At 38.9% G+C, this 27,533-nt stretch overlaps 2 protein-coding genes across 4 annotated transcripts in view; one reads left to right on the forward strand and one right to left on the reverse strand.

Annotated features, from left to right (window-relative positions):
- Positions 1–257: 257 nt before the first annotated feature.
- Positions 258–15,560, reverse strand: LOC117427610 (ras-like protein family member 10B). Its single transcript, XM_034925043.2, has 3 exons — positions 14,762–15,560; positions 4,602–4,726; positions 258–2,316 (listed from the first exon to the last, which is right to left on the reverse strand). The coding sequence occupies exons 1-3, from the start codon at positions 14,975–14,977 to the stop codon at positions 2,046–2,048; spliced, it is 612 nt and encodes a 203-aa protein (XP_034780934.1). The 5' UTR covers positions 14,978–15,560; the 3' UTR covers positions 258–2,045.
- Positions 15,561–23,548: 7,988 nt separating this feature from the next.
- Positions 23,549–27,533, forward strand: part of LOC117426651 (AP-1 complex subunit beta-1-like) — a 31,761-nt gene continuing 27,776 nt past the window's right edge. For 2 of the 3 annotated variants that reach the window (XM_059033297.1, XM_059033299.1), the window contains exons 1-2: positions 23,549–23,781; positions 26,562–26,622. In XM_059033297.1, the coding sequence (XP_058889280.1) occupies positions 26,586–26,622 (37 nt within the window). In that variant the 5' untranslated portion in view covers positions 23,549–23,781; positions 26,562–26,585. The remainder of the gene's footprint in view (positions 23,782–26,561; positions 26,623–27,533) is intronic. The other variant, XM_059033298.1, reaches the window with a different exon arrangement.

The raw sequence follows: 27,533 nt of genomic DNA on the forward strand, positions 1-27,533 counted from the left end.
TGTAATCCAGGGTGATTCTCCAGTGCTGTAAAATACTCTAAAAACATTTTACTTACATAGTTGGGATTTGGGAGATTTTTGGGATCACAAGCTTATTACAAGCAGTTTTATACAACAGCATTAATTTCTTAATATGTACAACATTTGTGTAGAAATGACCATAAAAACTGTATTACTGCAGTTTCACAAACACAACCCTTCACAAACCATGAAGCCGAACCCATGTTAAATAATGAAAAAAAGAGCAAAACACAGTATTCTAACAATTGTATTATTTATTAACCTCAAAGACAATAGTTTAATTCCAAATCTTAAAAAAAAACAACTATCTTGTCCGTTAGAAAAGAGAAGCCCTTTTAGTTCAAAGAATATATAGAAACTTTTTGCAATAAACAGACAAGATCAATATTGCATTGTCCATTTCAAAGAAGAAAAAAAAACACAAAGTCAAAACCAATATTGGGACAAAGGAACTGATGGGTCAGAAGTTTAATATCTTCAGACCCCAGAACCCATCTATGACGTGCTTACCTGTACTGAGAATTTGTAAAGAGTAATAATGACATTCTATCCTTTTTCCAATCATTCTCAGTAGTTCTAAAAGTTGTCTGTAAAATACTGATTTTTATTGTTCATATAAACTGTTTTGAAAAGCCCAGTACCTTATTGAAGTTGCTGGCACTAATTTCTTTTCCCCGGTCCAGTGAGTGCATTTCAGTGGCTATTTGTAGTGTTACGTGACTCTAATATTATTACTCCAATAATATTATTACTGGACTTTGAGCGTCAGTGAGAGGTCACACTAAAGATATTCCTCATTCACTAACCGGAATGAGAAATGAATGTGGCCACTTCATAAAAGAGCTGGGCTCAAACCAGTTCAAAGCATTGCCCCCCCAAAAATCAATATCTGAGCAAAGACACTCAGAACTACACAGAACGATTGCAATTATCATACAAGGGTTAGTTTAGGACATCCAATCAGTAAAGAGGTCTTCAGTGGCTGGGTGCACAGACCTTGATAAGCACTAATCTTAAACTACTTTCTTAAGGTAATATTAGTCAGAGATTATTTAGTGCTGATCAGGGTCTAGGACTTGAACTTTATCCAGTTCAGAGGAGATTTAACATCAGCCTGATTGCTGGCAGCTAATCATTTTAACGACACAGCAGCAAGGGGCTGGTTATTAATAAGCAGTACTGGGTTTAGGACGGATAGACTTTGGGACTTTGAGTTTTGACTTGATCCCTTACACGGTCCGTGCATGCATTAAAATACAATATATTCAGTTCAATACTTACCAAGAACAAATACAACTAACACAGAATTCAAAATAAGTCACAAACACTACCTACAAATATTTATCCCTGCACATTTTCTTTGAAAAAGACATTTCTGAGCTAGTCAGTTGAACTGGGAGTATAGTGTTCATGATATTTATTCATAGAATTGATGTACCATGTTCTGCTAACTGCAATATATTCATGGCCAGGTCAATGTTATGCTAAACCTTTGCGTGTGACGCTAGGTTTTTTTTGCGGCTTGAGTTTCTGCTGTTGCAGCCCCATCCATCAATGAATGACGGAAACGATTAACTAAAACAAATAACAGTTTTCCCAGATACTGCATTGCCTCAACCGGCAACCACACTTTAGTGCACATGACTTCACACAAACGCATGACATACAGCAGTTATGTTTGTGGATTGCAGAAAGTGGTTTAGAAACTCTACTGTTGTGAAGGATTCAGTAATTTCACACATGTTTCAGAGTTGTTAAAAGGAATGAAAAGTGGAACTGAACAACAAAGAAGGAAGTGAGGATATGGAATGGATATATTAGCTTAAAGGAAGAAGCTTTAGTCGCCACACTTTTGATGTATCCTGGTGTAAAACAAAATTTGATTAGAAAAGAAATGGAATTGGGAGATCCTGTCAACTGAAATAGACTGCATACGCAGCAAGAGTTCTTTCTACAGCATCCTCCAGCTCCTGGGAGGAATTCTCCAGTTCTTGTATTGCTCCTTGATTGGTCCTGCCCCTCAGTCACATGATGCTGCAGCGGTTTCTGTGCAGCGCCCCTTGCAGGCGAATGGAGGAGTGGTTGTGCTTAAGCCCGCGTGCTACAGCACTGGCCAGCAGCTCTTTGAAGAGCAGGGTGATGTGCCAGTTATACTTGGCTGAGCACTCGATGTAGCCACACTTCCAGGTCTTCTTGACCAGCAAGGAGACAGCCCTGCGTGAGGTGAAGCGCTGCCTCTGCAGGTCCCGCTTGCTGCCCACCACCAGGATGGGGGCCTCGCCACTGCTGCTCGCCCTGAAACAACACAGCCAGATGAGACACACACTCACTGAGAGTCCTGATCCCATTGGAACAACACAGCCAGGTGAGACACACACTCACTGAGAGTCCTGTTCCCATGGAAACAACACAGCCAGGTGAGACACACACTCACTGAGAGTCCTGATCCCATTGGAACAACACAGCCAGGTGAGACACTCACTGAGAGTCCTGATCCCATTGGAACAACACAGCCAGGTGAGACACACACTCACTGAGAGTCCTGTTCCCATGGAAACAACACAGCCAGGTGAGACACACACTCACTGAGAGTGCTGTTCCCATGGAAACAACACAGCCAGGTGAGACACACACTCACTGAGAGTCCTGATCCCATTGGAACAACACAGTCAGGTGAGACACACACTCACTGAGAGTCCTGATCCCATTGGAACAACACAGCCAGGTGAGACACACACTCACTGAGAGTCCTGATCCCATTGGAACAACACAGCCAGGTGAGACACACACTCACTGAGAGTCCTGTTCCCATGGAAACAACACAGCCAGGTGAGACACACACTCACTGAGAGTCCTGGTCCCATTGGAACAACACAGTCAGGTGAGACACACACTCACTGAGAGTCCTGTTCCCATGGGAACGCATTAGTAGCAACTGCACTTATAACACATTATTGCTTATTACAATGTTGATGTATGACAGACCCAACGACAAAGACCCGAATACACTCTCAACATCATTCAATGTCATAGCATACAGCCAAGATTGTGTCACACTCTCCACCCAATTGGTTTAGACTTGTTGGCACCCCCCATATGATAATTGAATCTGACATTTGTTGACTAGCATTCAATCCTTTCCAATCTTGTGACTCTTCTTTATGCATGTTTCTTCATGTGTGGCATTTGTTTCTGCTTGAAGCGTAACTTTTCTGTCTAGGACTCTACCAGGTAAGCTAAAGCACTTCTCTAAGCCAAACTGGTAGAAGTACCATAGCCTGGTCAGTACATTGCAGTGCGTCACATTAGGGTACTGCTGTACAAGACTGAAGCTCATAACCTTTGGGGTAAGCAACTGTGTTTTGGGTTTTGCAGAAGCTTGCTAAATACATTTCTGAAATTCCTTTTCAATAATGTTACACTGTGCAACTTTCCTTTGTTGTGTGCACAATATAGGCAGCACGACAAGCGCAATCAATTGTTCTCAAGGGAGCAGAGTCTGAGTGTATGAAAAGCCCATTGTACTGCATTGCGAGACCCCCTTTGGCAAGTGAACTCCACTCCTTGCACAGTGATTGCTGTGGCATCAAAGGACTTGTTATTTAATGGAAATATATTCTGTAATAATCCTCTGTTTTATTTATTTGACAACATACCAGGGTATTTCTGAATAATACCAGAAAAGGACGTCCTACAGTAAAAAATATTAATTGTCCAAACAGAAATAGCTTTATTTATAGAATTTATAGTTTACTGCAGGAGACTGCAGAAGATGCAATGATTTCGAATTTCGTTTCACAAATACCAGATAATGCCGCAAGCAGTTACAATGTTGCGTATGAAAGACGTGGGAGTGGTGTTTAACAGTTATACCATCAGTAAAGCAAAATGGTATTTTATTCAGTGCCATCTTCTTACCTTACATAATACATGGTCTACCATGGATACGATAGGGGCATTACAGCACAAGTGAACCAAGGGTCAACCCCTTGAAACAAGCTTTCAAATTAGAATAACAATATTAATCTGCGTCTTCCCCCAAAGATTGTCAAAGGTCATCAAAATGGGGGACATATTAAAGGAAGGACCTGCAAGGACCCTGGTTTACAAGGTAGTGGTGTCCTTGGCAGTCCTGAGCCAGAAACCTATTTTTGAGGGTAAAATGAAGAGAAAATGGCACACCCAGTCATTTCACATTGGTAGTATGTAGGCCTAGCTCATAGTTGGTGTACCACAGCACTTGTGGGAGAGCGGGTTCATTAAAATCCACTTTTACCACAGTCTGTTCCCTTTAAACCACAGACCTTCCATTTTAAACCGTGGTCCTGCTGGGTCATTCCAAGTCCTTCTGGGTCCTTCCTTTTAGTATGTCCCTCAAAATGGGTATATTTCCCCCACGTGGGGCGTGAGCTACACAGCTCTTCTGAAGCTTGCACACAACACCTCCTCTGGAGCCATCTTCTCAATCAAATGCAGATTATGTATCATCCATTGGCTCCACTTGACCTGGAATGAGCTTTACCAAGATCTGAAGCTCCAGTAATTCAAGTGATTAAATACATTATACTATAGACACATACCTGTTGTCTACAATCTGCTGCCGAATCATTTTTATGTACTCAAAACTCTCCATGCAGCAGATGTCATACACCAGGATGTAGGCACTGGCAGTCCGGACTCCATGGCAACGCAGATCCAGCCACTCCTGAAAGCCAAATATTCCAAACTTAAATGGATATTTTATACAGCTACATTTTCTTAACATGTCATTATTTTCCTGTTTAATATCCTATTATATGTGTTATTTATTTAGCATTTTTATGCCTTTTAACCACTGAAAAAGCTGAATTTATGAAGTAAAGTGATTTTAGAAATGACCACTAGGGGTGTGCAACTGTAATTTCGGCCCCCTCTGCAACTGTGGCAACTGTTAATTAGTAAAAATCTGTATATAAACCAATGCTTCTGAGGGGACAGAAATTACAGATGCACTCTTCTAGTGGTCATTCTAAGTCACTTCATTAGCAGTGTTTTGTACCATTGTAAATCATTTTGCTCATGTGCATATTCTGAAGAGATACTATGTAAATAGAATGTTGCTATCTGTGCTGAACTGTTCGTTCATTATTAATTAGTCATTAATATTTTTAAATAATGTAATATTTTTTGTTAAACACATTACAGAGGAGGTACTGGATTTTTTTGTGAGGGAATTTTGAAGTCAGTTACTGTTTTGCTGATGATGTCACCACCACATACATGATAAAATAACTACTAATAATTATTGGTAACTTTCAATAGCCACACTCATTCCTGTGACCTTACCCTGGTTAAAATATGAATACATGTAAATGATAGAATCCAGTAATAATAACAACTATCCCACTGGAATTCCTGGAGTTTGACGATCTGTCCCTCAACTCTCCAGTCTATTAGTAGCCAAGATTGTTGTCTTGAGGCTTGGGTAAGTGGAGTAAACAGCTGGTGCTGCAAATTCATCATTCTAACTCAATTATCTTCAGTGCGGGGGTGACTTGATTTCTTCTTTTATCCTATTAGATTGTGTAATGGTGCAACAGTGGGGAGCCACACTTCTAATGCAGACTGGCAGAGTATTCTGGATAGGACCAGCCTTAAGTGAATGGATCTCTCTAATAGAAAGGGTTTCTCAGTTTGACCACAGAGAAGGCGACAGATGGCAGCAGTCCAGATATTTAGTCCTCTTTTTGTGGAATATGAATAGTATTTGTTATATTGTAAAATATGTTTTTCCATGAGCAACAGGCTATAAGAACCGTGCCTTTATGCATTACCCAAAACTGATAGTGATCCAATAATCCATGGGGGAAAAACATCCCCAGTCCAAATAGTAGCAACTTGATTGGACAGCAATAAGCAGCAGCCCAACACATCAACACTCTCTGTTTTCATTGGCCAATAGGGTTAGTTTACTGAACACAGCTTTACAGAGACAGCCAATCATAGCAAGACAAAGCAATGGTTTTCCTGGTCTGTATTTACACAGTGGCCCTGATACAGGTACAGTACTGTTTGGTACTGATATGGTGCCATGGAACTTCAAATGAAAATGGTTCCATTCAAGTAATGGTAGCCTCATCCCATTGTAGCTGACCTTGACCACTCAAGATGACCAGACATGCTAAAGGTGATGGCTTTTGAATTATATCTAGATCAGCTAAGCAGGATTGAATCTGTGACCTTACTGCCCCTCAGACAAGTGGACTGACTCTGTGTTTAACTACAGCTTTCTCTCAGCAGGAGGCTTTGAAAGCATGGTTTTTAATGGCGCTCCAATTATCAGGTGTTCCACACAAGTAGCTGCTCATCACATTGTGGTGATTTCAGGAACACAGGAACTAATTGCTTCGACCCTCAAAAACTGACCTTCTACAGAGAGCAGATGTTGGCTGCATACTAATGGGAGTGCTTCGTATTTCAATACGTGGCACAGCCAAATACAAATCAATATGTGTACAGGTAGAGTCAAATGACGTTTGACTGCAGAGAATATGTCACTTTTAAAGGAGATCTGACCAGTTGTACTAAGAGAAAATACTATTATTATCTTGCAATGAAATGCCGTACAGTTGAGAGAACACCATTCTTATGAATGTATACGGGTTTAGAAACAGTTCATATATAGAAAATCACCCTTTTTTATATGTATGTGTATGTTAAAGTGATTTACATTTTCCAAATATTTAAGTTATTTAATATCATATTATGTGTGTTCTGTATCCTTCTCTAGTGTTGTTCTTCCTAGATAGTTATTGACAGAAAAGCATATTTGTGTTGCACTCAATTCTGTAGAAGCATTGTGTAACACTGATATGCTTCCCGTTTTCCCAGTATAAGCTTGATGTGTTTTTTCAGTAGCCATTTTTCCAGAGCAGAAACAGAGAATGATACAGAACACACGTAATAGAATATTAAACAACACATACATTAAATATTATAAGGATGATATAAACTACCCCTTTAATATGTAGTAATATATATATATACACGTATATAAAGCATATAGTTTAAAAACGATTATAATGTATGATGTTCATGCATGATAATATATATATGTTAATTCTTTTTAATATATATTTTTTCCCATTCTGATGGTGGCTAATGCATATTACATAAGTCCAAGCTTCAACCACCCAACATATTTATTTTGTAACTTGAGAACCTTCATAGGTGAATGGCAGCCACCTAGTGTCTCTTTAAATGCAGTCGAACCCTATCATGCCTGTTTGAAGATTTAAAGCTTATTGTTGTAAGAGATTAATACACAAAAGGATTTGAACAGCTTATATACCGATAAGCCACAGTCGACTCTGGTTATCATGTTACTGGTAATGTCTGTTTCAAGCCCAATAAGCACAGCAATTAACAGTTCTGTTCTGGGTTGTGTAGCTTTACATCAATACGAATCAAGCCACAACCTCCATTGAATGACCTTCCCTCTAACAGCTAGCCTGTTATTATAGAACGCTCTGAGGTATATGGCATATTGCAAATTGGAGTGACTCGAGTGAACATTGCCCAAAGACGACATCTACCGCCCTAGGTTTGTGTTCTTTGAACCTGCTTTGGGGCCACGTGAATAGGGATTCTATGCATGCTCCTGGTTCACGGTGCAGTTTACTGTATTTTGTTGCAATAGGGGTACAGTGTGCACTGAGATTCCCATCTGTGCTGTAATTTGATGTGAGCAGTTCTCAGGATGTCTTGACACATCAAAATACCTTTTGCACAATATCAAAGAGAACCAGTCAATTCACTTTTCAGATTCTTTAAATACTAAAAGCACTGATGTCTTTTTTGGCTATCTGCAAAAAGCCTGAAAATTACAAATAAACCCCCCCACAAAAGACCGACTTTGAAAGAAAACTACTAGATCTGCCAATTGCCTGCACTGAATCTGGGCTTAATACTTAGATGGCTAAAAATGGCCAATCTTCACACCAGGTTTCAGAGCTTGTTTCCTGTATTCTTTTCTCAACACCCCCCTCCCTTTACCCCACACCATAGTTCAGTTTCATGCCTTCTTGTCATTACAATATGGTGCTGTTCAATTTCTATGTTTTTTCTTTGATATTTAAAGAGAAAAAACGATCCGCACACCAAAGTAGACAAGGTGCAAGTTCACGCCATAAATCAGTCTAGAGAAAGAGAGAACCGCACACTCAACTGTGCTCCAAAATATCTTTAATTCATAAAAACATGTCACCAGTGCCTTCATCAGGATGCAAAATACAATTATAAGTGTGGTTATAAAGAGCAGATGAACATAATTACACATTAGTAAAGCACATTCATGTGCCAGTTAATCAAGTTTGCTACGATGTTGCTAGAATATAATTCCACAACACTAGAACATCTACAGAAATTATAAACACTGACTAGCTCACCATGAGAATTGTTTTAATGATGTTTATTTCTGTTTACACTAAAAAGAAATACAACAATTTTGATTTGTATGAATGGGAAGCATTAGCACTTTCTTCCTCAACTATGGTTGCTAAGTTAGTTAATCATAATCGATTTCTACAAAATAAACCAAATAAAATGTATTCATATTTAATACTCGTTTCGTCATTACTGGCATAACCCTACACCATGGTTGTGTAGGGTATTTGAGCTGACATCACTTATTAGAGAAATGTCATACCTAATGGCCAGGGATCAGCTGTCCTAAACTTAGAAAACTGAATGAACATAAACATTATTCTGCTGTGGTGTATTTTGTGTCAAATGTCTGAGCAAAAACGCAGGCAAGTGATCCACAAGATGGTCTAAATTAATGAAACAGTCCAGGCATCCACCTGTTTGTCACTGCTAGAGAACTTCAGTTATGGAAAAGTATGTGTAAAAATAGTTTCATCTCTGTTTGACTAGTAGTTCTGTGAACCTTCTTGTGCTTTTAAAATACAGGTTTGACAAACATATGGGCGGACATATGGACGAACGTAAAATGAGGTAAATAAATGCAAGTAAAAGTCAGAAAAGCATGTGGAATGTTGACAGGTTTGTCTCAGTGTCCCCGACCGCCAAAAAAAAAATGTTGGCATGTTATGTTGCAGATGTTTAATAACTCAGTACCATGTGGTATCTGTCAGTTATCTCATCAAATAATTCTCAAGTTGAATATATAGCTTGGTTATTTGCATCTTTTCAGAAAGCAAGCACTGTGAATTAAAAGTTGTAGGTCAGCCTCTCTCCAATGGTGTTGTCGTGACCAACAGCACAGGAAGTGGTTATTTGAAGCAAACAACCTTCAATCTTCAGCACTGAATAATAAGAGCAATGGGCCAGTGATAACAGGGCTAATGCAGGGTAAGACATCTGATTTTAGAGCAGCAGTTATATGGAGCTTCAAGTTACCTTTAATAATTTATTTTACTGCCTCATGCCTTTTTTATGATGTTTCCAGCCATTCAGAGTGGTTCTTATTGCAATCAAATATTAATATAATTTTTGATATAATCTGTGTCAATATGCTTTGAGCTGGGTCAGGTGCCACTCTTGTGTTATAGCTGGCAGATTGTCTTTCATCAAAACCATTTGGAACACAGGCTAGTTCTGCTGTCACGCAACACCTGTTCACTAGATGGTGCTGGCAACTGTGAAGACCCTGATCTAGCCTGTATTACACATGTCTATGAGTGAAAGACAACTGACAACTAGACCTGCTCCTACTCAGGTCCAAGTATCTTAACAAAAATGAAACCCGATATCCGGCAATTCTGGAGGGAGCATCGCATTGGCCTGGGCGCTGCCTCGGGTTAGAACTGTTTCTCCACATCTTGCTGCAATGGACCCTACCGGCCAGGTGCCTAGTGACCTCAGGCAGAAACCTGCAGGGCTGGCTTTTGTCCTCAGGAGGTCAGTAGCTTGCTGACATCCGCTCTCGAGTTCCTGGGTGTAGAAGAGGAAGCTGGCTTGGTCATGGCATCAGAGGGCGTCCAGTGAACCTTGGCTGTAGTATATTGTTCTTTAAAAGTACTTTTTCAAAGTAGTTAATCCCAGACTATTTATATTTATAATGTTCCTCAATGGAATCATCTGCATAAAATACGGTTGCAGTACAAAACTACTAGTAATAGCATACATACAGTGAATTTGTCATACAATAAATATTTGAAGGCCTATGCTTAGACAACAGCAATTGAATATAGAAGTTTGTCAGGACAAACAGTGGTTCAATGAATGTGAGAATGCAGTCCTTGTTCAAGCTTGTTAATAAATGAGCTCCAGCTGAACCACTTAAACTACAACCCATTTTTTATTTTTATTTTTATTTACATGAACACTGTTTCTCATTTATTTTGTTTATTTACATGTAACTTGACTGTTACTCATCAAAAACCCATTTCAAAACAATTCAAAGGGGATCTGCTTTTAGCTTTCAGAGTTGCGTTGGCATGGTAACTCCTGCTTGCTTGATGTGACCCTAATGACCTGAAAGAAATGGTTTCAAATGAGTCAAAAACAGACAGAATTGTGCTTTCTGTGCTTAACTATGTTGTGTCTACACTGAACTTACACTTTGGTAACATAATTTAATAAATAAATGTTAGTAAATGGTAACTACTTTGTAATCACCTGTAGTTAATGTACCTGTATTTTGAAGTGCATACAAAATCTCTTAAAAGCTTCCTGTTAATGATTAATTCTTATCACGTCAATATGCTGTCGCCGGCTGCTGTCATATTTAATACACATAACAATAGTTCAATTCCAAAATCACTGTTGTAGCACAGTTACAGACCTGAGGTGTACTTTAGGAATTGTTAAATCTATATTAATATACTTTGTATGTTTGTGGCAAAGTGGCTTGCAGTGCACAGGTATAGTTGATGCAGTGTTCAGGAATAACACACACAAGACAGTGAAAGTTCAATAAAACAGCTCCTTTATTTGGCTGGGTTGCGTGTCAACAACACTTAAATAATAAGCACGGGCTCTACACAGCAATGTGTATCGCTCCGTGCAAAACAAGGGTTTCAGTCCTGAAATAATATGACGCTTTGTAACACCAAACACAAACACGGTCACTTCTCCAGACAGTGAGTGCTCGAGTGCAGGTGGGGTGAAAGACAACAGTTCGTGAAACAGTGATGCAGTGCAGTCCAGGCTTTGATGCTGTCTTCGGGTATTGTGACTCCGCCCCCTTCCTGGATGGTTGGCTTCCGACTGACCCTGGAATGAACTGCCAGACCATCCAGTACGAGGCACACTGTTCCTGTTATACAGCGCCCTCACAGGTCGGGAGGGAGATTGTTGCCTAGGATTCATTTTCTCTGTCACAATGTTAAATTTGGATAATGACAAGAATGAAGCATACAATGGCTATCATGTTGTCATCACACTAATGTTTTTATGTCAAGGAGTCCAAGACAAACATTTCTTGACTTAAAAAACATGATGACACCCTGTCGGTAAATTAATTGCCTATTATAAACCATCAGCTGGAGTGTGAAATTTTCCCCACCCCTTTAATCCGCTTCTTTCATGTCATACACCCAGCCAGCTACTTCCCCTGTTGACTGAAATGTTTTCAGCCAGTGATGCTTTGACCCAGATAACACTGCTGAGGTGAAATGACCCAATTGTAACAGATGACCTGAACATAAGGCATGGAAAATGTTAACTTCTTTTAACCTAAGGTAGTACCTGATATCATGTTTAAAATAGAAAACACATGTTTGCAGAACAAGTAAGATGTCCAATGGATATCTCCAATCTCCACAACGTGGCTTTTGATTTAAATAAGCAAGTCAAAATGCAAAAACCGAATGGTGTATATATATATTTTTAATGAGCAAAAAATGCTGGAGCAGTGTGGAGTCTGGTTAATGTTTTTCTTCATTCGTTATTACTTGTTGTGCTTTCCATGGCTATTTAAGTACTCCCACATCACTACACTGTGCATCTACAGATGGTTTAATCAACTTTTTTAAAGGAAACTGTTGTTGCTTAGAAACAGGTGGAAAATTCCTATTTTTAACACATTTAAAAACTGCCACTTTTTAATTCCTTCTGAAAATATAACCTCTTGATGTGAACTGTTTTGTATCATTGTTATATTTTCGGAGCCTTAAAAAAGATGGAAGGAAGAAGACATGTAAACATATTGACACTGCACAGGACAGGTCTCCATAGCAACAGCACAGAACTTATGCTTCTTAAAGATGTTTGATCCTCATAAGCTTGGGTTTAAAGCATTGTTTTTAGTGTCTTTAGGCACTATTCACAAAGGAATGTTTTTTTTAAGGATTTCTTTCATTCTATTAGATTATTTTTTTCTTTGAAAACTGACAGTAAACTTCTAATCATGTGAAATTGAGAATTGCAAACTTGATTCCATTAATCAAAATTGGTTTAACATTTCTTAAGCAGAGCCCGACATCTTTTACCATCCCCATGCAGGTCTCTATTCTCCTATATGAAAGACACTTTGTTAGCACTATGTATGTTAATTGGTGTTCCGCATATGCCAAGTTACTGGAGTGAAATGCTAAGTGTACTTCAGGAACTGTGGATCATGTCACTGGGGTTGAGCTGTGGGGAGATCCATTTGTTCAGCACCAGGTCTGTTTCTTGTTGAAAATTAATACAAATACAATCAGGTACCTCAAATCTGCGTAAGCAGGTTCCTGCTAAATTTGCTCTGGACTAAGTTACCCAACCAGCAATACTGGAGGTATCACCTGAGTCTGTAGGTTGATAACTGATTAGCAACTAGAAGAGGGCAAGCAAACATGAATGGAAGGGTCTTTAAGATGTGTTTACAAGTGACAGTCAATAATAAAATACTTTAATGGAACTACCAGAGGGTATATTTGCAGAAATGAACTTGTCTGTTGCCATATTCTTATTTTTTTTCCCTGTGTATCAAATCCTAGGCAGGCCCACTTGTGCAGTATTTCTCATTTGAATGTATTTTTTTAAATATGAAAGGCATTTTTGTATAGCATCGTTCAATGTTTCTCATGCTAAACAACATACCGAAGACTGATGGCACTCACATTAAAATCAGATGCAAAGTAGGAAAACTCCCCATCTTATAGATGCTTCTCCTTTCAACAAGTTAGCTATAAAAACGTTCTACAGGACTAAGGGATAGTTCACTATGGCATTCCGACAACAATGTTCAGAATAATTTAATCAAAGCTAGATGAAACTATATTGAACATACATACCGTATAAATTAGTCATACCCCCCCCCCCAAAAAAAAATGTTATTTTAAAAAAGTCAGTGATGAGTCACATTCAATAGTTCTTAGAATTCTCATTAAACTGCAGACAGCTGCCTGTTTTGAACATTCCTAGAAGCTAGAGAATTCTTTATCACCAACAAAAATACAAAAAAGAACTTCTGCATACATTGTGAAAGACTAATTAAAGGCCTTTATTAGGTTTATGTCTAATCAATACAATTGGCAAGATTCTCAAAGCTTTTTAGAACACATTGTCATTAAAAGAAAAAAAAACGCCTAATAAGGTTACCAAACCAGAATTAAACAAGCAAACATACAGTCTAAAGTCTGTAATTGTTTTGGCATACATTTGGCGTTTTTTCTTTCCAAAATTGTAGTAATGAAGGTTTTGAGTAAATAACATTGAGGCGCCTAAGATCTCTTGTGAACATAACACAGTCCAGAGGTCAATTTACTGTGCTTCCATTATTATTGATTTTTACAAGCATGTACAAATCATAGGAATGGCAAGATAAAAATTTCATACAATATGAACTATAGGAGCTTGACAATAAATTCGAATAGCCTGCCATAACACTGTCAGCCACGCTTTGCAGCCGGGGCGGTACCGATTCAGCAGCGTGTGTTCTCAATATTAAAAACCACCAATAATACCTTCAGGGCTAATGTGAATATTCTGTGGGGTTACCATCCAGTGATTGTCACGCCATTGTTGCTTCCCCGAAGCTTGCAAAATTACTTTAGATTGTGCGACTCTTACTGTTTTCAGGTGATGACATTGGAAAATGTTTTTCGAGCGGGGACTGAAGTCAGTATGGTCTTGCTGGAGACATATACTTTTAATTGCCAGCCCCAGCAGAGAGACTTCCACGTGTATTATACAGGTCTGGGGAACAATAGCGGTATACATGGGGAACATGTTAATTCATTTCTGAAGTAGACTACCTATGAATAGAGATTGAATGATAGTGTACACCGAGAGCCTTCAGAAAAACAGAGTAGAGCGTGTGAGTAGAGAACTGAATCAGCTACCGACCAAATGCATATGAGCAAGATCAAAAAGGGGTTGTTTTCTTAACAGAAATATACTTTCTGAGATAAATAGAGATAAACCGAGCAGCATGCAAAAAAATAAATAAATAAATAAAAATACACCGTTGCTGAAACGCGGACTTGTTTCGTCCTAGATTTACCAAATACTTTTTCTGAACGGAAAAATTACGATATATAGATATTACGAAACAGCTGTATGAAGGAACTCGTATGATATTAAGGAATTGCATTCTAGTTTTGAAATATTAATTCGCGTAATAGCTCCATGGCACATTGTTGTTAAAAATATGTTTTGCAATTGATCCCACAATGACATGAACACATTAAAAACGAATATTTCTAAAACATACACACTGGCTGCATGCCTTAAGCCAATAGAAGCAACACACTGAAACAGTTCGCAAACTTGCCAATACAAACAGAATGCAGCTGCACTCTAAAATCCCTACCTGGCAGGTGCTGGCGGGGAAGGACGAAATAGGCGGGACCTCCATAATCTTCAAATCGAACATGTTACCATTCAAAATCACTGAGGGTCGGTACACATACCTTGAGTTGGTCGGAGTGTAGACCTCAGTGAAGTCATTATAAAGAAACTGTCGGATAATGGAAGTTTTCCCTACTCCCGGGTCTCCAATCACTGCTATACTTAGCGTCTCAACCATGCTCGCGCTTTCAGGACCATGGACAGATCACAACGTTAAAACCCAGCTGCAACAACGGCCGCCAGTTCACTCCCAGTGGAGACCTTCCAACATATACAATCTTCAGTTCCCGGGGCAGCGTTATTCGATGCTTAATTCATCTTTACTATAAAAAACAGCTCTCTTATATGTTTTTTGCTTGAGTCTTTACTTCCATTTTGTGCATTAAGTTTCTTCAGTCTTATTGTTATTGTTATGATTCATTTTAGTACCCAGATCGCGAACACATTTTCTTTATCATGTGCTCTTTGTACCACGGTATTGTAGGCGCATTGAAGCCATCCTCTTTCCTAATAAAGATTGATATTTCTTTTTCCAAAGCACCTACACTTGGTTTAAAGAATCAAATTTGGTACAGTTGTAAATATTTTGCAGGGGCGGCGCATTCTTGCAATGCGTCTCCTCAGACTTCACTTCCAAATCCGTTCAAAGTGCTTCTTGTGTTACCATTTCAACTCCCAGGGTACAGCTTTCTATAGAACAATAAAGCCCGTCTTCCAGGGTTACTGCTGCAGAAGCGTCCTGAATATTTTTACTTCTCTGTGTGTGCGCGCGTGTGTGTGCGTGAGTGTGTGTGTGTGTGTGTGTGTGCGCGCGTGTGTGCGAGAGAATGTCGGTGTGTGGGTTGTATATTTAGAGGAGTTGTGATTATTATGCAAAGCACTGTTCTCGTTTAAAACTAATTAGAGGTTAAACAAAGAAAGACAACACCTGCTTATGTTGAAAATAAAGCAAAACTCTCGTGATTATCCCAATACAGTAAACATAATGCAGTATTACCGAATTGCACAACAATGTGATTTTTTAAAATATATATTTTAACATCATGCCAATAATATTTATTTTTATCAACACGAGCGGCGGTTGTTGGCGAAAACAGAAATACGTAGTATTTATACAAATATTGAAAAACCTTTACCGTAATATATATTAAGGTCAATTGACCGTACAAATACGGTATTTGTTTTACAGTGTGGGACAAATCAGGCAATACGAGATGTGTGTATGTTTATGAAGAAAAGCGCGTACAAAACGGTTATTCATTACACTGTTTCATCAATATGTGCTTCTTCACGACTACTATTGAACAGATGCCTTTATCCCATGGTGATGGTAATACTATGAGCACAAAGGTTAGCGTATCCAGATTTACAGTTGGTATTTTTCAGTAGTCCCTGGTGCTAAACTGTCCACCGTTTGCTATACTGTGTACTGCCGTTTTCCAAAGTCATTGACTAGAGGTAGTACTAATATACTGCGACCTTCAAAATCTCTTCATTATTGTCGCACAGTATCAAATCATCAGCCAGAGTAGCCCGGGTGCAGCCTCAGGTTGTGTCTTCTAAATAGATATTACTGACGTGTCCGCTCCAATTTAACAAAAGCAACCTGGAAGATTCATTCAAATAAACATTTCGCTCTTAAGCACTTTTCAGTCACAGTATGGTAAATTGATCGAACCAGCTAAATGTGTCCTCAATGTGCGCAATTGGAGGTTGGTTCCACATCATTTACTTCAATATAAACCATCATGCATACTACCTGAGAACATGCCTATGACTGAAAAAGCGACACGCTGTAGAATTGTAATGAGCCGGCTGCAATGGCACTGCAAGCATTGGTACCGATATTGGCATCCATTCGTCTCATTGCACACCATATAGTTCTAGTCATACAAGAAGACCCGTATTTTTATTACAAACATTGAGCAGTTGATATGGTCGAAACGAATGTGGCCCTTCGACCAGTGAGCAGTGTTTGTTTATTCTTTAGCTTGTGCATGTATTACAATTCGATATTAAGAAGGTTACAACCTTATGAATCCATATTGAAAATATAAATTGTAGTGTTTCTCGTAAAATATTATCAGTGTATCAAAAACACTATTGTGTCGTAGAGCTACAGCGGTTATTGCAGGTATAATTCACGACCTTCTGCTTCAGGTATACGCTAGATAATGGCTATTCACCGGTAGTTCACAGATATTGACGGAGTGGCAAGGCAGTGTTCTTCAATGAGGCTTTGGTTAACAACGCTGTGATTGATTAAGTACAACGTGGAATACAAATTTAAACGCACGAGCAAGAGACGGAATAGAAGCAAACTAAGTTATATTTGATTAATAATCAAACAAAAATCATGCAGCTGATTATTAATTATATACCTAACGCTGCCATGTTTATTTTGGCAACACGTGTGTTTTTTGTGCGTATAAAGCAGGGGCGTAGCTAGGATTAGATTTTTACTGAGGCAAAAAAAAAAAAAGTTGAACAAACCTCTTGCAGATCCTGTTCAACTGCTGCTGACTGGTAAGACTGGTGCTGATACTGCTGTGACTGGTGCTGATACTGTGACTGGTGTTGACACTGTGACTGGTGCTGACACTGACTGGTGCTGACACTGCTGGGACTGGTGCTGACACTATGACTGGTGCTGACACTGCTGGGACTGGTGCTGACACTGACTGGTGCTGACACTGTGACTGGTGCTGACACTGGGACTGGTATTGACACTGCTGTGACTGGTGCTGACACTGTGACTGGTGCTGACACTGCTGGGACTGGTGCTGATACTGTGACTGGTGCTGACACTGTGACTGGTGCTGATACTGCTGGGACTGGTGCTGACACTGTGACTGGTGCTGACACTGTGACTGGTGCTGACACTGGGACTGGTGCTGACACTGCTGGGACTGGTGCTGATACTGTGACTGGTGCTGACACTGACTGGTGCTGACACTGTGACAGGTGCTGACAATGGGACTGGTGCTGACACTGCTGTGACTGGTGCTGACACTGTGACTGGTGCTGACACTGTGACTGGTGCTGACACTGCTGGGACTGGTGCTGATACTGTGACTGGTGCTGACACTGTGACTGGTGCTGATACTGCTGGGACTGGTGCTGACACTGTGACTGGTGCTGACACTGCTGGGACTGGTGCTGACACTGGGACTGGTGCTGACACTGACCTGTGCTGTGACTGGTGCTGTTCGTGTACAATATTTGTATGACTCTATAGTAATTTGACAAGGTATTCACCAAAAATAACAACAACAACAATAATAATAATAATAATAATAATAATAATAATAATAATAATAATAATAATAATAATAATAATAATAATAATGTGATGTTCCAACCTCTGAACGCTAGATCTTCTTTGAACGTTTACACAGTTTCTCACTCAATTCTAATATTCTTTTGTCAATATAAATCGACGATAGGAAGTAGTACAGTACTTCAGGCGGGGGAAACCGGTCGCAGAGGTCTTGGTGCTGCCTAGCGCACAGGCCGGGTCGCTATAGATGCAAATACACAGCCACTATGCTATAATAAAACGCTATGCTATGGCAGGTAGGGTGATACTTGAACGAGCTGACTGTCCAGTTAAAGTGACGAGAAAAAAAAACCCATACAGCCAGTTATCCCGGTTTAGCTACACATTTAATGTGATCATAAAAACAGCTACTTGGATTTTTGCTGTGCTGGCGTTAAAACATTCTACATGAAAAAAAACGATTTATCAAAACGTATTGCAGCTAAACATCACATTGCGCAGGGGAAAACAACAATATAAATGACTGTAAAGTATATTCTCAGACAAATAATGATATGTGTTCTGTTTGTACGCTTTTTCTTAATTATCTGGTTTTACAGTGTTGTTTTACTTGAAAGCATTGCCTACTACTGAATAAAGCGACCCATCTAGGTTACAGCCTTACACCAAGTAACACCGTGTACATTTTAATCATTATAGGCCGTGGTTTACACAATGCAATCTATAATCAACAAATGAGGCGCATCTGCACACTGGATGCGATATTAACAGCTCCTACCCTTTTCTAAAAAGCTAGTTACAGACTCAAAGGATGATCTTCATGCCGCATGTAGCTCGATTATTTAATTTTGACATTCCATCAGCGGCCACTCTGCTATTAAAAAAGCAATCACGTATATTACACGTTGACATCTTTGCACAAAACGCTGCTCTTCAGAACCTTGGATAGCGGTGTTCTAAAGCGTTTACATGCAGTCAAAGACACCGCAGAATCTGATTGATGTTAATTATATTAATTAGATGTGCTCTCATTGGAACCGGGTTCAGGACTTTGCGTAGCAACATCTGTAACTCCGAACCAAAAATATCACAATAATTACATATTATCTCAGGAGGCTTTTTGAACAGATTGTGTGAATTGCATTGGCCAATACAATTAAAGAACCTTATCTAATAAACTAAATAACGCAAGTGGAAATGTGGAATGTGTTACTATTGGAAATAATAATAATAATAATAATAATAATAATAATAATAATAATAATAATAATAATAATAATAATAATAATATGAATCTGGACATTGATATTAATAATAAGTTGTTTGAAAAAAAATCATCTTTAGCTTTTTGTTTTGTTTTGTTTTGCTTAAATTTTGCTGTCTGAGACAAGGACGATTTCAAATCCCCCTAAATAAAGAAACGGATGGCTCAGAACTATTCGTTTGTTCGTTGCATTGTTAGCTGCACTTGACATTTAACTGAACTATACTGTATTACACACCATAGCTTTCTGTCCGCCGTGTCAAACCACTGGAGACTGATTCTTGTAGGAGGCCAATCGATAAAACGAGATGATGAGATATTTATTGATCCCCCAGCACACAGCCACTTACACATCAGAAATGTCTAGGATATCATTATAGGTTCTTTGCAATGATTCCCTTTCCGTGCAGCTTACCATTCCAAACTAAAACTGGACCACCAAAATCCTAAAAACTGGCGTGAACTACACATACCTGCTGACCAAAGTTTCACAATTCGCAACAGGAACGTGTTGTCTAAGGCATGTTCTTTAATAATGTTTTTTTTTTTCACTCTCCCATGGTTCTTATTAATCATTCCGCATATGTCTGGGCACCTTCTGAAAAATTGTCTTCTGGACTGGATTTGGCATTGCCTTGAATTAGAAATGCAAATTAGGTCCATCATATGTTCTGATCCGTGCAGCCCAATAAAGCTGCATATTTTACTAAATCAGAGTTTCAAATCAAGTGCACCCAACAATGTTACACATCCACCGTGCCAGAATTGTGCCAATGGTTTGAGGAGCATTATAGAGGAGCATTAAGACAAAAATAAGTATATGTCTGCATTTTCCACACGCATATACTGTATGCAACATATATTGATTGTCCGTGTTATGTCAACAGACTATGGTGATTATTCATGACGCACTAGCCTGACAGTAAATGCAGATGGATTCTTACTGGTATGTTGTTGCTTTTTTAATACAGAGCTGTGTGACATCATGCAGAAAGCCTGGAAGGACAAAGGATCACTTCCTCCCCCCCCAAAAAAGTAATTTGAACGTGCAGTTCTTTTACTTTGTGACGTTATGACATTGATTAATAACACCAGTGCACTCCAGTGACACCATCTCTACAGAAGCTTGCACGTCAGATATAAATTGACTCATTAAATGTAATATATTCTAAGAAAAGACCTGTTATGTTTAATTTAGTAAGATAAAATAGAAACCCCTGAGTACTGGCTATGGGGATAACGTTAGTAATATTAAGTTACTGTATACTCAGAAATATGCAGAGGAAAATGAAATTAACAATTGACATGTTCTGCATTCAGTACTGGCACAGTGTGATTATACTCAAGCAATCATTTAGCGGTCTGAATGTCCTGTTACAAGATAATGAAATACTTCAAGAGTAATTGGCTTCAAATGTCATTTTATTTATTTATTTATTTATTTTTACATTTCCCTTCCGAAGTTATAAGTGGTTTGGGGTTCTTAGGCTCCAATACTGAGTTTTTTTTTTCTCTATCTGTCTTTACCTGAGCTTGTCAGGAGAATCCTAACTGCTCTCACGGAGAGCAGTTAGGATCTTCATTCAATTCAAATCATGTGACCTTTCTACACTGCTTGTTCTACATATATATATACTGAGAGAATAGGTGGGGAGTACTTTAAGTGGTTTTCATTATAGAAATAATACACCAAGGGTAAGCAGCTTCTAGTTTTGCTCTGGCTATAAAAGGCAATCCATATTAAAGGTGCAGTCCCTAAAGTTTTAAAATCGATTTCTCTTCCTTTTATCTGGTTCAGATCATTTTCACTTCACTGTGCAGTGGAACATTTCTTTTTTAATACAATGTCATAACTTTGAATAAACACACGTCACTGAAGGTACACTGTACAGATAAAGCTCTCTCATCTACTTGGGACCCTTTGGGTCCTAAAGGATAACATCACAATAGAGACTGGTGATATCCATCATAGGGAATGTTGTACTGCTGTGTCTACTGTAGGAATCACAAGAAGTAATGTCAAGTTGACAATCCTGTTGTTGGGGTTAACGAAATGGAGGACTGGCTAGCTATTGAGAAACACATAGAATGAATGCTAGTTTGAAAGTGCATTCAATTATGTTATATGTTTTTAGTTATTTGTATGCACCTTTTCATCAGAGGCGATGTTGTTACAAAATATCATTGTATCTTTAGTGCCCTCAAGTACACTTTACTTTAGCCATGTTCAGTGTATGAGGTTACTGCATTAGAAGTTATTGAGGAATCTAGATATTACCCTACTTTTGTCCTTATATCCTCATAGTTCAGTTTTTTCTTTACACAATGCAGCCAATGCAGGGTGGAGGGGTCAGCCAGAAGGCGAAAGGTCAACAGATTTGATTGAGCAACTGTGTTTGTTTTTATCATACATATTTCCATTTTTAGCATTTGTATTTTGACGTATAGATGATTACAGTACCTTGTATTTTAGTCTCACTTTGCTAATGGTTGAAGTTCAATTAGAAGGCTGTATGGAGTCAATAGAAATGCAGTGATCACGCAGTTGCTGTACAGAAAGTGATGTATGAATTATGAATCTATTATGTTCTATTATATAGACCTAATCATGCCATTCATTATAAAGCTTCCAAGACAATGCAGAATCAGACAGATAGATACTGCGCCAGTCTTCATAGCTTAATTGCAGTCCTCCCTTGTATTATGCGAGTAATAAGGACTGGGAGGAGACTCGGGTGTTGGTCTCCTTGGACCGCCCTTGAGGACAGTGACAGCAGCTGATCGCACTCTCTCTAGGAGCTCTTTCTGAAATGAGACGGGCTGACCTCAAGGGGACTTGAGCTGTGACTGAAATAAAAATGAAAGGGAAAAAGACACCTGCTGTCAAAACTGTGATTTCGGCTCTGCTTAAAGAAAAGTCCCAGTGTAACAGTACCATGACAGCTCAAGGTGTCACCAACCTGTGTCCAGGATATCTGTCGTCTTCTGAAAAGTACAGACTGCTGGAAAATTCACTGTGCTTTGAGAGTTCATGGACCAGTCATCTACAGTCTTGTTCAGGGTAAAAATGGTGATTCTCTAGGCTTATTCTATATTATAATGTTATACAGTCGGACAGCAAAAGTCTGTGTATGAGGGAATATCAGTGTGAATTGTGTGTGCCATACACGGATGCATGTAGTCCTATAACAGACATATAATATGTTAATATACAAGGTAACAGCTATGATTTTTTCTATTCATAACCAACCTTTATATAGACCAGTGTGATGCATCTTAAACATTGAGAGTTTGCTGCAAGGAAATGGAGGCTTGCCTGCTTCACAGCCATCCGGAGCCCCCTATCAGATTATATCTACATTATTTATTAATAGAATAATGTAAAATGCATGTGCTCTACATTTATATGTTTATGTATATGTCCAAAATGTGTCACCCTGTGTGACTGCTATTGTTACATTAAAATAAATACATAAACAAACTCAATATAGTACAGTTGATGATATGAATGGATTTCCTTTGTGATGTACCATGTAATACAACAGACAAAACATGTATTCTGATTGGCTGAAAGGTGCTCGGCTGTCTATAATACAATATATAGAACCACTGCACAATGTATTAAAATAATGCTGGCCTTTACCCTCTGTATCTCACAGACGTCATTCTCAAACAGGGAAACTCAGGTCAAGGTCACAGAATACTAGGTCATTCCACTGTTTTCAAGGTTCTCCGGCTAGGACTAGAACTGATGATCAAAGTGGATATACCTTTCTAATCTTTCAATGTTAGGTGCAGGCTTGGTTCCTATTGTTGTTTTTTTTAGCACAAGATAAATCAGGATACAATATGACTGCAATTGATGCACAATATGAATTGGTTGTCAATACTTTAACAGTAATACTATAAATGTTTCCTATTGGATGAATAGAGGATTTCTAAATAGAGTTTAAAGCATAGACAAGTGTAATACTGCATGGTAAAGCCCAGAGAAGTGTGGTAAAGCATATTGTCAAACTATGGTAAATCAATGCATAGGATAACCATGGGAAAACTCCAAAATAATACCGTAATGAATTAATGCATTGACTTAATTTTATGGTTGATTTACAGTATAATAATTACTTAGCCTAGTAAAACGGGTTTTCCCCCCTTCACATTTAAATAGCACGATGCTGTGCTTGTGATCTCCTGTAGGTGCCTTTCTGACAGAGAGACGGGTTTCATGGTGGACCTCCAGAGTTGGCAGCACAGTCGGTTTCTGAACAGGAAGTCTTGCGCTGCTTCACTTCCGCCTGGCAGGTGACAGCGTAGCACTGTCAGACATTTTGGAGTTCTGAGCTGGGAACGGTAAGACACACACATAGACTTCATCGTAAACCATCCGAAAGTTACTGACGCACGCCGACCCGGGATCGCGGTGAATCAAAATAAAGAGGTAACGCTTTTGTAAACTCGCTGCATTGGGGAAATCTGATCTGACGTGTGAAATGTTTTAATTTAAGAGTACGGAAGCGCCGAGCCGGAAGTAGCAATCAGATGATTGCTTCCATCAACAAGGGGAGGGGAGGCCGCCTTGTGTACATACAGTACCAGTGCTATAGTATACATTTCGTTTGGGTTCAATAACAAAAGTAGAGAAGCTGTTGAAATAATGTCTTGTTTTTATATCAAAGATTGTCGTGTGTAGTTTGATTGCAAGAGGTCATGACTGGTTCCTTGCACGGCAGTGTTCATTCATTCAACTTCTCCAAGCTGGCATATTATTAATATTAAGCGATTCATTTGTGCAGTTTAATGGTTATTTAATTGCTACATTCAAAACAGCTGAAAAATAGGTTTTCTGCGTCAGTGTTGACAACTCCGGTATGTGAGAGGAATATTTTTATTCTGATATGTATATTAACCAGTTGTCTGCTGCATTTCTTGTGCCCCTTCACCGTGTCTAAACAGATCACATGAAAAGCGGTATAAATGGTTATACCTGTATGTTATCCGAGTGCTTTTTACAGAATATAAACGACGCTCTGCAATGCTGACAGAATATCATTGATAACTGCATTCTATCACTATGCAACTGTCCCATCTGTTTTGTTTACCAATATTCTTATCACATACTGGAGCTTGAGTTAGTATTTTATTAACAAAATCACAAAAGGTGACATTCAGTGGTGTGTGATACAGACTAATATCTGAGCAAGGAATGTTGGCTTCAAGTATACAGTAATCTGGGGCTAAAATTGCCATGTTTGTGGCTACCATGAGTATGAAATGGTATTCATAGTAGCATTTGGGGCTAGTTACTGACATAGCCACTATAGTTTTATGTCAGTCCATGTGATGGGGAAACCATTATTGTTTTTAATGTCCATCTAGACACATTAAGGAGGTTATTAAGATTCATCAGAGCTGACAAACTAGCCTTGGTAACAATGCGACCATATTGTCTATATATATATATATATATATATATATATATATATATATATATATAATATTCCACAAATACCACTAATTACCCAATACTGAATTATTCCTCCCATGACATACTATTACAACACAAAGCTATTACAACAGTGTGGATGGATTGTTCCTATAATATTAGACATGGCATTAGTTTTAACCCAACGCACTAGCCAAATCCATTCTATCCACCAGGCTCAACATCTTGGCAGTGATACAACAAACAATTTTCTTTGTGCTGCTGACTGCTTCCTTCTTTCCTCTTTAAAGACGAACCTTTGACTTTCCTGTTGTACATTTTCACACCAGGGGTTTACTCCCCCAGGTATTGGAGAACCTGCTAAACAGGGCTGTCAGGGTTTCATGCAGCGAAGCTGTCCGTGAACTAACAACTACCAACTCTTTTGAGTTTGGTTAGACCACAAACATTTTTTGCTGTGAAAACCATAACCTGCCATTTATTTACTTGGCTTTTACAGAAATAAATGGTGTATTGTATCAAACTGAAAAGGAGTCTTCCAGCCTAGCTTACCTCTGTGTACTCTGTTTATCTTATTGCTAGTTGTCTCTGCTTCTTTCAAGTTAAACAGCAGCTCTTGTAAGCAGTCTTGTTCTTGTACATTTTTCACACTCCACCCCACCTAAATTTGACCACTTTTGTTTTCCCAATCTTTTGTTCTGGCCTATCCTTCATGGTAGTTTCCCATTACACTCCCTTTAACAACATACAATCAGCAGTCTTTAAAAGAGTATTCAGTACAATGGATGTGTTTACTGCCAGGTGAAAGCAGTTGTGTTTTTCCTGACAGAAATGATCACTGTCATATGTAATACTAAAACACAGTTTTCAACAAAAAACAGAAGAAACATTTGCACTCAAATTGAATAAAAGGCTAACAATGGAGAGCAATTCCACACTAACTGACATAACTTCTATCCACTCACTGTCTTGTTGTCTTATCAACTTTTGCAGAGAAATATATGCTGACATACAGCATGTGAACAGTAGATTAGACAGGCGAGCGACTTGCAGTGAAATGACTTGTTTTTATTTGAATCCTATTAAATATCCTGTAACTGGTGTAACTTGAAAAGGGCAGACACAATTTCAGTGATGTGCAATATTTTAGAGTCCCTGTGAAATAATCAAATATTTAGTTCACAAGTGATCACTTGGCCAGTTTGTACAGTAATACATTTGCTGCAACTGACATAACTACAGTATGTACAGTAACAGTCTCCTCTGGATCTTGTAGAAACCAGTTGGTCTAAGAACTTGAACTGTGAGGACTAATTTCATCTCATCATTGGTGAGGGACTTCCTTCTTTATGTTCTGAAATTCTTTTCAGCATCATCAGTCTGATGGATTTATAATTGATGTACACACTTCTATTGTATCTGCACATTGAAATAAATCATTTTATTTATAGGCACTGGACCCTGTATCTCTTTGACAACTGACACAATTGTTTTGTGTGTTTCTTTACACTTTTGGCTGTGAAATATATATATATCTCATTTTTGACAGTCATATCCTATTTTCTGTGGAATTGTGGTTTTGTCCACTAGTTTTGCCAGCTAAGACTTTTTTGGTGCCCCTTCCTGTGATAAGACCGTAGCCTTTGAGAGGGATATTCTCCTTGTTATTTCCTTGCAGCACTTCCTCTGCTCCTGCTGCTTCAGCACAAACCCCAGCCGAGAGCCACACAAGCTCACACTGATCCTCACTAACTCACTGTCTGCTTTCATTCCAGGAGAACTGACACCTTGCAGCAAAAATGACCGACTCCAAGTATTTCACCACCACCAAGAAAGGTACAGTGCTTTAAAAAAAAAAAAAACTAATTATAGTGGTTAAGTGGGAGGTGCAAAAATAATAAAGTTTTACAGTTTAACAATGTATTAGGGTTAATGTTCTTTTACTGCAGGGGTGGTCTGCCTGCAAAAGATGAGCACTATATTTCACAGCTAACACAATTGTTGGCTGTGTGTTATCACCCTGGGTGGCCGCCCAAGGATAAGCTGAGCTCAGTGTTAAGCTGTGCTGTAACAGACAGCAAAGTCTAGAGAAACAAAAATGCATCATTGTTGTAAAAAGGAATTGTTGGTCATAGTATTCCTTTATAGGTAACCAGTAGTCTGCCTCTCGGTCCCTCAGCTCTAACAACTAGGCTACATTACCACACAGCAGCATTATTCCAGTGCATTACGATTGAGGCTTTACAATTCTGCAGGGTTAGAAACTTACACTAGCCCTGCACCCAGTCCTGGGTTTCCAAACTTCCATGAATTAAGTGTAATATTTAAATGAGTCCGAGGCCAGGAGTTTGATCAACACCTGTTAAACATTGTTCCTTTCCTTATAGCTGCATGAGCAGCTACCTACAGGCTTATTCAAGTGTGCTCAGTTCAGAGCACATTTAGCAGTTCAAACTCCTGGCACATTTTGATTTCAGTAATATACCTAAACAGAGTTCTGAGGCCCAGGACTACTGTAGGTGCAGGACTAGTAGACGTTTCTAACCCTGTATGCGTTCACAAATGTGAAAAGCAAGGACTTTTTTATTATTATTAACTTCTAAGCTCTTTCTCCTACAACTCTGGAAGCGCACCTGATCAAGCAGAGACTGGACAATAGAGCCTGATTGTCAGTTGGTTTTGCAAAGTGGACTATTGTCCCCTGAGGGCTAGGCTGAGACCCCCCAAACTAATTTCACAGATAACTC

The sequence above is a fragment of the Acipenser ruthenus genome, chromosome 11 (genome assembly GCF_902713425.1).
Source record: "Acipenser ruthenus chromosome 11, fAciRut3.2 maternal haplotype, whole genome shotgun sequence".
Lineage (NCBI taxonomy): Eukaryota > Metazoa > Chordata > Actinopteri > Acipenseriformes > Acipenseridae > Acipenser > Acipenser ruthenus.

Coding starts and splice junctions, on each gene's coding strand:
- LOC117427610 (XM_034925043.2), bottom strand. CDS start 14,977: ATGGTTGAGACGCTAAGTATAGCAGTGATTGGAGACCCGGGAGTAGGG. Junction 4,727..14,761: donor TCCCCGCCAGCACCTGCCAG/GTAGGGATTTTA, acceptor TTTGGCTTTCAG/GAGTGGCTGGATCTGCGTTG. Junction 2,317..4,601: donor CAGCAGATTGTAGACAACAG/GTATGTGTCTAT, acceptor GTGTTGTTTCAG/GGCGAGCAGCAGTGGCGAGG.